Below are 13,685 nucleotides of genomic sequence, written 5' to 3' on the forward strand. Positions count from 1 at the left end.
TTAAATTTAACTTTGATTTAGTCCAGCAAACATTTGTTGATTATTCTGTGCTAGGCACTATTCTGGGAGCTGGGGCTGTTATTAGGAGTAAGGTGCGTGTTCTGCCCTCCGGATGTTTGCGATTTAGAAGGGAGAATGAGCATTTAAACATTCCAGGCGAAGGAAACAGTGAGCAAAGGCACAAAAATGAGAAGCCCGGAGAGCCAGAACCAAAACGAGGATGTGCAAGCTACTGTCAGTGGCTAGAGTGTGGTGCATGGAGATAAAGGGGCAGGAGGGCTGGGTGTGAGGGGAGGGAGGAAAGAGGGTGACCTGGTAAGACATAAGACCAAAGAAGTTCAGGTCATCCAGAGCTCGAATGCTATAGTTAAAAATTAATTCGAAGGCAGTGGAGAGAGTCACTGAAGGGTTTTTGGTAAGGGAGTGATGTGATCAAATTGTGTTTTAAAAAGGTTATTTTTCACTTAGGGATAGAGAATAAACTGGAGAAGGCCAGACTGGGAACAAAGATTGCAATAGTAAATCATTGCAATTGGCCTATAGAGAGGTGATGGGGACCTGCACCAGGACAGCAGTGAGGATGAAGAGGGAGCTGAAGAGGAAAAGGGAAAGGTACAAGAAATGCTAAGGAGCCTTACTTGATGGGTGAATGGTGGTGCCATTGTGTGATAAGAAATACAGGAAGAGGGGGATAATAATTCATTTTCCATTTTGGAAATGTTGAGATAGAGGTGCTTGCAAAATAAGCACGTAGGGATGTCCAGTAGGGGACTGGATGTTTGGGTCTTGTGCTCAGTGTGAGCCTTTGGGCTGGAAATGCATGCGTGGTAGTCCTCTGCCTGCAGGTGGTAGTTGGACCACAGGAATAGGTAGAATTACTCAGGGAAGGCGGGCGGAGGAAGAGAGGAGGCCATGGAAAACACCCCAGCTGGGCTTCACAGATAAAGGCTGAGCAAGGCATATGCAGCCAGCAGAAGAGATAGAAAAGGAAGAGGGAAAGCAGTAACAGGTGGTGTCTGAACAAGCCATAGAAGAGAAGATGTCAGAAGGAAGAAGGCAGCGTGTCAGATGCTGTCGAAGGATCGAGTGACATCAAGATGGTGAGGGCCACTGGTTCAACAAGTAGAGGATTCTGTTTGAAAACATCCACGTCTTCAGCTCTCATATGTAAAGCTGGGTCAGCAGTGCCCTTTATGGGGAGAGAAAAAGATAAGATAGGGACCACACAGGGAGAAGAATCTGTATTCCCGAGAAGCCCGAGTGGGTGGAGCGCTTGTTGCAGCACAGCTGGCGCTGCCAGAGCTGCTCACAGGTGAGCCCAGCCATAGGCCGCGAGCTGGGCTGCGCAGACGCACACTCACGGTCCCACTTCCCAGAGGACACCATGACAATTTCATTATAAATTCTTTTAGACCTTTTCCTCTGCGTATAAACACATGTGTTTATTACATAAATGTAATTTCTGTTATAAATTATGTAATAAATAAATATTGGCTCATACTGTGTCTGCTCTTCTGAGAATCTGTTTTCTTTTTCCACTTAACTGAATAATCACCTTTCCATATTGAATAATTCTAGTCTTTAATGGCTGCAAAATATTTATTGTTTGAATGGACTATAATTTACTTAACAAATTGAACTCTTAATGGTGAGCTTGTAAGTTATTTTTAGCTTTTCACTGCCACACACAGTACCCGAATGAATTTTTTTTAACGTAAATCTTCTTTGCACACCTTGGCAGGGTGAGAGTAGGTTAAATTCCAGGGACTGTGTCTTTTTCCTCTCCGTACCCTCGGGACCAGGCATAAAGTAGGTGTTTAGTACTAAGGTATTAAAATGGCCTGGCCTTAGCTCTTGAGGTCCTCCAGTGTCTCATTTATCTTTTTATTTTAGCATCCATAACAGTGACCAACAAAAATTTCTCTGCTGAATGAATAATCTCAAGGATATGGAGACCTCTACTCAGAAAGGAGATGTTGAGTAGTGACCAGCTTTTAAGTGATGCGTGTGTTTCGGAAGCACCTAAGTGTTGCCATCCAGTCCAGGAAGCACCTCGAGACACTCCTCTCCCCTCTCCCGGTGAGGGGCACTGGTATATCCCTTTCTCTGGGCAGTAGAAAGGCCAGGTACCATTTCTAGGTAGATAATTGCCTAGATTGAGAAGTTAAAGACTCTCATTTTCCCTTCAGAATTACATTCTTTTTCATCTGCGGGATGCTTGTCACAGAACCGTAAAAGCAGGTACGTTTTCTCACTCGGCCCTGTGTGACGAGTGCCCGGTGTAAGAGCGGGCCTTCCGCAGATGCGTGGAGAGTGAAGGAGTCATTGGGTGTTGGCCTGCACAGTTGGCTAATGAACTTCCTAAGTGTTTCTGACCACTCCCCCGAATTTAAAGCCTTTTTCTGCTTCCCTTTGTTCAGTGATGATTCTTTTTATTATATATTAAATTCTTGTGTATAATAAGGTCTATTCCTGAACTTTTTAATTTAGTAGGTCTTTTTTTTTTTGGTGCTAGTCCATATAATTTTAATTATTGTTGCTTATAATATATTCTCATATTTTATAAAGCTACTTATACCTGATAATTTCTTTTTTCAAAATAATATTTTATATATTTACCCATTTATATTTCTATAATAAGTCTAGTAAGATAGGTTGTATTCTAATAAAAACAGCCTATTAAGATTTTTTATTGAGATTATATTAACTTCAATATATTGGCATGACTTTACTAATTTTCTTTATATAATATGGTATTTTCCCCCTTGTATATTTTAGTAAAAATAAGTTATTCTTCATACGGGCCCTTCATTCCACAACAACTCCCCCCCACTGTGCTGTCTGCTAGAGATGCAGACAGGTGCACACGTCACAGCTCCTACCCTCAAGGAGCCCACTTTGGTGAACAAGAGAGATAACTGATCTAGTTGCAACTAATTGTAATAGTTATTGTGATAAACAAAGTCTGAGGTGCTAAGGAAGCCCAGAGGAGGTGTAACAACCAAGACTGGGGGTACTAAGGAAGACTTCCTAGAAGAAGGGACTCCTGTACTGTGTCTTAAAGACAGAAGGGAAGTTAACCAGATGAAATGGGAAGAAAGAGTATTCCAGGCAGACAGAATGTTTATCAGAGTATATGTTCAAAAGTAGAGACTTTCAAAATACTGGAGTGTTTTGGAGTTGCAAGTAGCTTCAATATAGGATGACAGTGTGATAGCTGGAAATGAAGCTAGAAAGTGGGTGGGAGGGTGGCACATGATTGAAGGGACTTGTGTGACAAGCTGTGAATTTGGATATAGAATGGAAAGATTTAAGTGGAACAGTGAAATGGTCAGGTTTATGTTTTGGGAAAAGAAATCCCTAAAGAGAAAATAATAAAGTTAAATAAAGGAAGGCACTTCTGCCTCCTGTGGAAGATGGCCTTGAGGGGTTCCGAACATCACACATGATAGTTTGGACTCAAGAGACTCTTCATCTGTAGCAGTCCATGACCTTACCCCCTTTTTCACAAAGCCAGTGCTCTAGGCCCTGAGCTATGGCACCAATTTACCCCCCTTTTTTAAAAATGCCATTTACTGTTATAGAAGCCAGGTCTGTTGTTCTGTAGAATGTGCCACATTTTGGATCTGTGTGTTACCTCATACTATATAATTTATCCGACTGCCTCTCATATTTTCTATAAACTAGAAGTCAGCTTTGAATGACTCATTGGATTCTAGTTCATCTTTTTGAGGGGAGGATGGTACAAGAATACTTCATAGGTAGGGCTGTGCATTGCTACCTCTGTGACAGTCCCACTCTTGGGGATGCTGATTGATCAGTGGTTCAGATATGACAGCGCCATTATAAATTTCCCCATCAGTCTTTCATCAAATGAGCTCATCTACTGAGGATTATCACCTTCAGGAATTATTTCATTATGGGCAACAATTCTTTTTAATGTCAATCTTTTCACATTTATTAGCTGAACAAAGAACATGCCCTCAGTAACTAGAGCTATTTGGTTTTCTGAAATACAATATGTACCAAAAAAGATAAGAAAAATGCTTAATTCATTTTCTTTTATTGCAATTTTTAGATTGAGGAGTTGGTACCTTAGTTGTTCGGTTTTAAGTATCTGTTGATTGTTTCTGTTTTATGACTTACTACATTGACTAGTCCAGTGATTATCTTGTAATCTTCATTTTTGAGAAATGGTTTTCATTTGCCCAAGAGCCTCAGAATTTTTAGGTGTGTGTATTACTTTCTAAGTGTCATAGACACTTCAGTTCATCTAGTCCTGTACTTTTCAGAAGACAAAACAACCTTTCCTTTGGTTTCCCTTCTCTCCTTCCAGGTCATACTGTGAACAAGATACGTCAACACTCAGACCCAGAAGTGGCTTGTCTTGCCAGAGAAGTTTACACTGAGTGGAGAACTTTCATTGAGAAATACGCGGATAGACCTTCTATCGAAGTCCGGAGTGATTCCAAAACTGAGACATTTAGGAAAAATGCCCAGAAATTGCTCTCAGAAGCATTGGAATTGGAGGTAATGTCTGGTTGGAATGGGATTACTAGGAGATCTTGGTTAAATGAGCCTCACATTTTCATGATGAACCTTCATAGTCGCAATGCTGAGGATCTATTTTGTTTTTTTTCTTTAAGGGTCTGGATTTGTAATCATTCTGGGAGACAGCATTGTAGAAAGGAACTGGCAAAACCTGGACTAAAACCCGGGCTCAAGCTGTGGCACTTTAGGCAAATCCCTTAACACTTCTGAGACTTGATTTTTGTATCTGTAAAATTATTATTATTCCTACCATCTAAGGTCATTGGAAAGAGCAAATGATCCATTTATACAAAAGAATAATACAGTGCCTGGTGATTAGAAGTCACTTAGTGAAGGTTGGCTCCTTCCGTTTAAAATCCTTTCCCTTCCCACTGAAGCAAAAATTCTGGAGTGGACTCTGTTACAGAATACTAATGGCAAAATAAATAACTTTTCTCCACATTCATACCTTTGGTTCTAAAACATATAATCAATTGGCTAGACATAATTCCTATCATCTTCATAGTCAACAGTTCAGCTGACATTAGTGGTTTAAGATGCAATACTGGAAGGATTTTTGCTCACTAACAATAATATGAAACACCATCATTAAACAAATCTTATAGGTCAGTTTATACTCTGGAAAAATCAGACATATAACATCTACATTTTTGTTTTTCTTGGGGTATCCCTATTAAAGTTCCCTTAAGAATAATTTAATATTCTTTTAATGAAAGAAGCAATTCGGAAGTCTGATTAAAATGCTAGATCTGCCCTGGCTGGCATAGCTCAGTGGATTGAGCGCGGGCCTGTGAACCAGAGTATCGAGGTTCGATTCCCAGTGAGGGCACATGCCTGGGTTGCAGGCCAGTTCCCAGCAGGGGATGCATGAGAGGCAACCATACATTGATGTTTCTCTCCCACTCTTTCTCCTTCCCTTCCCCTCTCTCTTGAAAAATAAATAAATAAAATATTTTTTAAAAAGTGCTAGATCTGTTACTACATTATCTGAAAACATTTTAACCTTTCTATTTAATTATGCATCCACAAAAGAAAGGTGAATAGACTTCTGGTATATTATTTACTTTTTTAAAATAAAGTTTTGGGTTTTTAATACAAACTTATGATAGAAAATGGGGAAAATATAGAAAGAAAAATGAGGTCAGCATTGAACTTACCAACCCAGACATAATTGTGTTAACATTTTGGTGCATTTTCTGTTTGGTAAATTATTAGAGCTTTTTAAATGAATGCTATAAAGTTATGATTATCCCACTATTAAGAGCCAATTATATGGTAACTGTTCCATAAGATAGTTTTATTGATTATTTAAATAACATGGCAGAAAATTGACAGTTATTTACATTTGTACTGTTTTTAATCTTGATCAATATCAGTTAGTGTCATTTTGTATATCATTTTCTATATATGTTTATTTTTTCATTTTTATAATTTTTAATGTTATTTGATAGTTCAGCGAATTGCTGTGCTGTTAAGTTGGCTTACATTTTCCTAAAGAAAACTTTAATATGAAAATTAAATCCTTGGAAGAAAGAAAAATATGAAGATTATAAATCTAATTTTCCAGAATATTGATTAGCCAACAAGACTGGCTATTTGATATTTTAAAGTTTATTTTTTAAATAAACGAAAATGATTACAGAAACATAGAGTGTGGGTATATAATGTGTAGTTAATGTGCTGGTAAATACCAGTTCCCTGTGGTATCTTTTTAAGTAAATGATAATAACGAAGCAATGCTTGTAAGGATTAATGAGCAGTTTGCCTGCTATATTAAACTCCATAATAATTATCCTTTTAGTTTATCCATTAATTATCCTTTAAATGGCACATCAAGTGGTAAGCACTCAAGTGTTACAAAGCAAAGTTAAAAAAGTGATACATTCGTCAGTGCTTTCCAATGTGATTGGAAAAAATGCCAGATTAAGCACAGTTGAGTGGTTTTGTTCCCAAAGAGTGAATTTTAAAAATTAAAAGTATGCATCTTATTCTCTTCCTTGGCCAAAAAAACATACATATCAAATCTGTTTTTGTTGCATAAAACAGTATGGATAGTAATTTTATCAGTTTGATAAAGAATTATAAACACTTTTCCAGAAAAGTTAACTCCTAGCACCTGTTATCTGAAACAGTTCCATGTTAGGATAAATCAATGAGCCATCTAACCCAGTCAGTATCTAGTCTTTGACAATAACCAACGTTGAGTGCATTCAAATCAGAGATCCGATCTCAGCAAATGTACTTCATCAGGCAGTAGTGAGTCATTGGTAAGTTACTGGCCCAATGACTAAACAGCCTTTACAATCTGATCCTGACGTGTTTTTGTAGATCTACTCATTACCTTTTTGCGGAAAAATTATTTTCATGCTTTTTGTTTTGGTCATATTCTTTACTAGTGAAAACCACAGGTGAGCATACACACACAGCCAAGTTGTCTCTTTATTACTATATAGATCTTGCTTTCCAAATTCATGGATTGTTTCCTTGTTCTTGGAGTAATGGAACAGATGAATGAACACTCTGTTGTTGAGACCCTGGCTCCATTCCCCTTTACTTTCTCCCTTTCGGATCTTCTTTGTTCTGCTCTGTCTTTTAGATCTTTCCTCGTATGAACATTCCCTGTGGTGTCATTCTCTTACTTCCCCTTCCTCATTATCCACTCTCCTCCCTACCTCATGGCCTGTGATCATTTTCCTATTATGTCATTAAAAAAAAATGAACCCGATTCTCAAAGTGAGCCTGTATCATTAAGAGTTATGAAACGCTGGCTGGTTGGCCCAGTTGGTTGTCAGATGGTGCTAATGAGATCCAGGTCAGGGGTACGTCCCCATATGGAACTGTTAGTTTTTTCTTTGTTTAATGGCTTCAGGCTGCACCTCTGGTTTGGACCAGCTCTTTTATAAATGTATTTAAGTGGTCAGAAAGGAGTGTGGTTAGATATGTACAAATCCAATCATCCTATGCTAAAACCCACACAAAGTTTGCTTCCAGTGGACATTCAACTCAACAAATGTTTAGTACTACTACTACTGGTGCCAGGGGAGAAAGCAAACAGAAGTGCGTTGCACTCCCTATCTTAAGAAAGCTTCCTGTCTCCTGGCTGACAGCCTGTAAATGACTAATACAGGGCAAGATGAAATAGATCTGAAATAGTGGTACTAGCAAGTGGTGTAGACACACAAAGGACAGAAGGTGAAATCTGATGGGGGACCCTGGGAAGGTTTTACAGAAGAGATGGCAATTGAACTGGCCTTTGCAGGAGGGGTAGGATTTTGCTAACTAGAAACACATATAAAGTAGAAGCATTATATTTCGCATTATATTTTTTATCTACTATGTATAGGATGTATTTCAAAGAGTAGGAACAGAGGGAGGTTACCTAGGGGGAAAAGGACATTCATTTAACAAGTATTTACTGAGCTCTTAGCATCTGCTAGTACCTGTGCTGGGCATGGGGGATTTAGAAAGGGATCCAACACAGTCCCATCCCTAGAGAGGCTCTCACAGTCTTCTGAGAGATAGTTACAGTATAATGTAGAAGCTCTGCACTTAAGGCACGCATGTGAAGAAGGCCTTGTTCCCTTTTTCTAAAGGGCTAACAGATGTGGTAGACATCACTAATTGATTGTAGCACCATTTCCCACTGAGGCCAGAATCCTCGATGAAGACAGCTCTAGGTGGTCATGTTTTAGATCTTCTCCCAGTGATAGCCAGTTCGTCCAGGATTGGACAACTGAGTAACTCACGGGTACAAATAGATAGGGAAGGCAAATCAAATTCTGTCTCTGAGAAATATGAACTAGGAAATACTAAGAAAACAACAGTAGGAGTGTTGAAACAGAAAGGATGTTGGAGTGATGAGGAAGCAGAAGCTGTAGGTAGAGATGTGTAGAATATGGGGAGAGACTGTGGCAGTTAGAATTGGTACTAAAGCACACGGAGAAGAGCAAAGACCTGTGAGGATGAAGAGTGCAGGCAGATCATCAGAGACCGAGAAGGCATGTGGTCCCTAAATAAATCTGTATGTTTTTTAACGGCATTCCTATCCCCATTCCTACAGTTGCATTGCACAGCAAAACCCCTTTTTTCTTGAGGTTTCAGTGAAACTGGTCCTTTAGATAAGTCCCCACGGGCTTTACCTAGTCTCCAGGTTAGGACACATTAGAAAGGACTCAGTAACTTGGCGGGGGGTGCGGGTTATCCAAAGGCAGTTATAAGATAGGCATTCTTCACTTTGTGCAGTGAACTTGCTATACACAAAGGTACGTGATGAGTCATTTTCCCATAAAATTTACATTTTAATATCACTGGTGTTTTTTCTTCATTTCTTCATTCTGATTGGCCTTCATGTAATAAGAAGACAGGAGAATTGTTCGATGCTTGTTCCCTGTTCCCGCCACATGGTGGGTAGAACACCTCTACACTACCCCACAGCTGTCTGTGTACATGCCGTCTCCTTCCTGGGCTGTGAGGTCCTGGAGGGTCAGGGTGGGTCTCTTTTGGCCAGTCTCCGCACTCCCCAGATCAAGCCAGACTCAGCCTAGCAACTCAGTGACTATTTGCTAAGTGAAATAATGTATGAGTATCCAGTTCGGTAAATTCCAGGGTACCCTACAAGTTCTTTTTTTATTTTATATATATAGTACAATTTGATGGAATGGCCACAACCTGTTTTTCAAATACATGTATATATACTCTTTTCCCCCCAAACAGCCGCTCCCCTTAAAAAAATTTTTTAAAAACACTTTTTTCTTGACTGTTAAACTGAGTGAATCTCTGAACAGGGACCAGCCATCCTCACACTGGACTGAGGAGCCTCTCTGGCATGTGTTTCTGGACGGGTGCTGGGCAGCCAGCCAGCCACCCTCCCGGCCTCCCGCAGTAATCTGCTACCAGGGCCGCCTCAGGCCAGGGGCTAGGTCAGTGCCCACCCAGGAGGCCATGAAAAGCTTGAGGAGCCTGGGTTCTGGACAGCCACGGCGCCGAGTCCACTCACTCCAGCACAGCCTAGGTGGTCAGTCATCGGGACCACACACTTCCCTGAACGTCTTCTGTCTGCTGTACTTAGGCAGATGTCTGGGCCTGGGCGTTCATCCTCTGTCTCTTTCTTTCTCAGTTCTGTTCTACTCCCTGCTTGGTCCTTATTTCTTCCAAATTCCTTTTCTCTATTCGTTTTGGTCTGTCTGTTCCTTATATTAGGATATTTTTAAATGTCAGGTGATCCTTTTTACTTTTGGTGCATTTTATTCTTAAACTTTTCATTTTAAGCAAGAGTGCAATATATACATAGCAAAAGTGCACAGAAGATATACGTACTGGTCAGTGAATTTATCACCAAGCAGATGCTCACTTTACCCAGCCAGGTCCTGCCCTCCTGGCTTGGGTCCCTCTGCTGTACCCCCGCGTCCCCACACGCATGTCCGGCCTCTTTCCCAGCATTCAGTACTCTCACAGCCCCAGTTCCTTACCTGTTTCTTACTGGACCGTGCCCTCCATGGAGTCAAAGACTGCGCCAGCCTTAGTCACTGCTTTTTCTCCCTCCCCAAGCACAGAGCCTGGCACATAGTCTGTGCTGAATAAATATTTGAATGAAGGGAAAAAAGGAAGTGAGAGACATTTGTGTCCTGTGTTCAAGGATCTCAGTCTCAGGGGAGACAAACCAAAGATGGATCATGTAATACATTCGGTAATGACTGAAGGGTGCTCCAGACGTGGTGGCCCAAAGCAGAACCGTCAGAACTCTGAGCTAGCGTTTGCTTTTGTTGTTTTGTGTTTTGGTTGGCTTATTTGTTGGGGGTTTTGGGGTGGTTGCATTTTACTTTTTAGCTGAGTTTCGACATACAAATGGGAATGTGTTTCCTAGGCGAAGTGTACCTTGCTGAGGGAGCACATACTGTGCGGAGGCATAGAGGTGTGTGTGAAAGCAGCTTAGTGGGCTCATGCTGGGCCTGCTGGGGACTGATGAGGGAGGAAATAGTGGGGGGTGAGCCTGCAAAGAAAGCTAGGGTGGAGGGGCTCCCTGACCAGCAGGGCTCTCTGACCAGCAGCGCAACCTCACCCGGATCCAGGCCGCGTGGACAAAGTTCCAGACCTGTCCTACTTTAATTACGTCTGTGGCCTTAGGAGGACTTGGGCCCGAGCCAGACCACGCCAGAATTGCTACAGGTCACACCCCCTAGGCCTGCTCTGCTCAGCTGACCCCACAACGTCTCTCCGAACTCGACTGGTCTCTCAGGATGTTGAGGAGGCAGTTAGTATGGTGAAAAGGAAGAAGCGTGAACTTTGGAGTTGGGGCTCCGGGTCAGAGTCCCAGCTCTGCCTCTTAGTGGTTGTAAGCCCTTGAACTTTTTACCTTTGAACCCACTTCCTCGTCTGTAAAATGAGATAATAGGAGTTGTGAGCATTAAATGTGAGAAGTGATTTACAAACTGCTCTGCACATACTAGGATTCAGATCCAGTGCTTGTGAAATGCAGTAAGGGGTTAAAAGGCACTTTTAAAACAAACTCCCCCCAGAAAGTATAAACTGTTACACTGATTTATTGCCCTTGGTCTTCGTTTCCTGGTCGGTAAAGTACAGGGCCCAGTACCCGTTGCTTAGTTCAGGCCAGTTTCCTGTTATAATGGCAAATATTACCACCCGGCAGGGGTTGTGAATGAGGTCCCTGTCACAAAGCACATGGCCTTGTTCCTTAATTGCCAGGGTGGAATTAATTTGCTCTTCCTGTTTCTCTTGTGACAGGAAGTAGATGTCCTTGAATTTCAGTTGATTAATGGAAGCCTCTGAGCAGAGTGTTCCAGCCTCTCTTGTTTTTTAATCCGTATGCAATGCAAGGCCCTAATTTGATAATTTTGCTGTTTTTTAGATGGATCACCTACTGGTTGAAAATATTGAGCGGGAAACGTTTCATCTCTGCTCCCGCCTCATTAATGGGCCGTACAGGCGGACGGTGAGAGCCCTGGTCTTCACATTAAAGCACCGAGCTGAAATCCGGGCCCAGGTGAAGGACGGCACGCTGCCAGTCGGCACGTTTGTACAGACCCACAGAAAATGACCCGAGGACGGTTCTAACCCTGGGCTCGGCAGAAAAGAGAACGGGCCCCTCTCTGCCATTCAAAGACTCCTTTGAGTTCGGGTGATGGCTGATGCTGGCTGTGCTAAATTTTCCCATGGTGCCATTCCTTCAGACAGAGGATGCAGGCAGCCCTGGGAGACGGGCCTGCGGGAAACGCTTCATTAGCTGTCGTGCGCCGGTGCTGCCCCACAGGATGTGCGCCGGCTGTCACTAGGAAGCCGGTGCCGTATGGTTGCCATCACCCAACACAGCAAAAGGTGACGGATTTCACTGTGAATATGCCAAGGACACCTCTAAACTTCCCCCACGTCAGGCAGATGAAGTTCCTGCTTTATTTCGCCACCCTGCAGGTAACTGAAACTCAATTACTGCTGCCGCTCACTTGGTCCCGTCCCCCCGAGTTTAGACAGCTCTGGTGCCTCTCAGAACTCCCCTGTCTGTTCTCTCCGCTCTACCCCAGGGGTGAGCCTGCCGCAGCCAGCCAGCTACCCCTTCGTTCCAGAACTCGCTTATCTGAACGTCTCGGCTCCCCCCGGAAACCCTTCTGTGCGGGTCTCCGGAGCCCATGCTGAGGCTCCTAATGAAGAACGGACCTGAAGCATCTCCACACCTTGGAGTTTATTGGAATACGTTGACTCTCTGGGTCGAGGGCCCCGTAGAAGATACATAATGAAATTCCTCTTAAAATGAATTACTGGAGTAGAAATATTACATACATATATATTTTTTAAAATGAAATGTCTCTATATAGTTCTGCTTGAACAATTATGTAAATGATATTTGCCTTTTTTTTTAAGTAATAATAAACTGGGACTTTTTCCTAAAATAAAAGATATGGCTTGCTCATTGAAAAGGGCTCTGTGTTGAGAAAAAGTATAGTTGGTGAAAGTGAAGAATGATTGGATGAGAATCTGAGATAGCAAGATCCAAGGAAAGTTTGTGAGGTTAGGGGAGACTGGTATATGTTTGTAATCTGAAAAGGCAGAGCTAATAAAACAGGGGAGGTTTATAATAAAAAAAAGATGATGGGTTAAAAAGCAAGGGCAGAAAGGAAGGCACTATTAACACTGTCTACCTCCCGAGTGCCAGATAATTCACTAGCATTTACATTGATTTTACAGTTTTTTTTAATCCTGTTTAGTCCTCTCATCTGTTCTGTTAATAGGTATTGTTTCAGTTTTTTTAGGTTTCTTCATTTATTCAGCAACCATTTAGTGAGCGCCCACTCCACGAGGTACTGTGGATGCGTAGTACCACAGTACTTCTACTGTGGAATTGTAGACGAGACTTCGAGGCTCACCAAGCAGAAGCATCTTGTTCAGTTTTCCACTGGTAGGAAGTACTGGAAATAGTAATTAAGTACCTCCCATGTGCTCAGCACTGCGATAGACATTTTTATAATAATAATACTAATAATAATAACAACATCCCACTAAAGATGAGAATAATACTAATAATAATAACAACATCCCACTAAAGATCCGACTGGTTTAGTCACTTACTCAAGGTCACACAGATAGTGAATGGCAGAGCTAAGATTCAAAACCCAGGTCTATTTGACTGGATTCCGTCTCCCTGGTTGATTTCATTTACTCTCATGGTTACATGAGATGATACTCTAATTTGCATCTTCAGACTGTGCCTGGTCCCTGAGTTTCAGACGGCAGCTCAGATGTAACATGTCTTCTCTCACTTGGCAATACTGGCAACCCAGGCACTCTAGCTAGGAACCTGGGGGTCACCTACACACCGCCTCTCCTACCCTGACCCAGTCAGGTCCGAAAGGTTTTACTTCTCACATATATTCAGAATCTCTTGCCCCTTCTCCATTTCTAGGCCACTTTAGGACTTTACCCTCTGTGGTCCCGATTGACCACAGGGCTTCCTAACTAGGCCCTTTGCATCCAGGCTTAGCCTCTTCACATCTATCTCTCTCTGCTGGAAACAGTGACATGTCAGCACCGTAAGTCCCAGCATGTCACCCCCCCCCCAAGCATTTTCTCATGCTGTTGTCTCTCTGAAGTGCTGTTCTACCTAATTCCCTCTCCTGCCCCTACCG

At 42.1% G+C, this 13,685-nt stretch overlaps 1 protein-coding gene across 5 annotated transcripts in view; it reads left to right on the forward strand.

Moving 5' to 3' along the window:
- Nucleotides 1-12,432, forward strand: part of TCEANC2 (transcription elongation factor A N-terminal and central domain containing 2) — a 32,850-nt gene extending 20,418 nt beyond the window's left edge. For all 5 annotated transcript variants that reach the window (XM_037161670.2, XM_037161661.2, XM_037161657.2 and 2 more), the window contains 2 exons: nt 4,337-4,530; nt 11,417-12,432. In XM_037161670.2, the coding sequence (XP_037017565.1) occupies nt 4,337-4,530; nt 11,417-11,605 (383 nt within the window). In that variant the 3' untranslated portion in view covers nt 11,606-12,432. The remainder of the gene's footprint in view (nt 1-4,336; nt 4,531-11,416) is intronic.
- The last annotated feature ends 1,253 nt before the right edge of the window (nt 12,433-13,685 follow it).

Source organism: Artibeus jamaicensis, unplaced genomic scaffold, assembly GCF_021234435.1.
Source record: "Artibeus jamaicensis isolate MK-2021 breed Jamaican fruit bat unplaced genomic scaffold, CSHL_Jam_final scaffold_1019, whole genome shotgun sequence".
In the NCBI taxonomy this organism is placed as follows: Eukaryota; Metazoa; Chordata; class Mammalia; order Chiroptera; family Phyllostomidae; genus Artibeus; species Artibeus jamaicensis.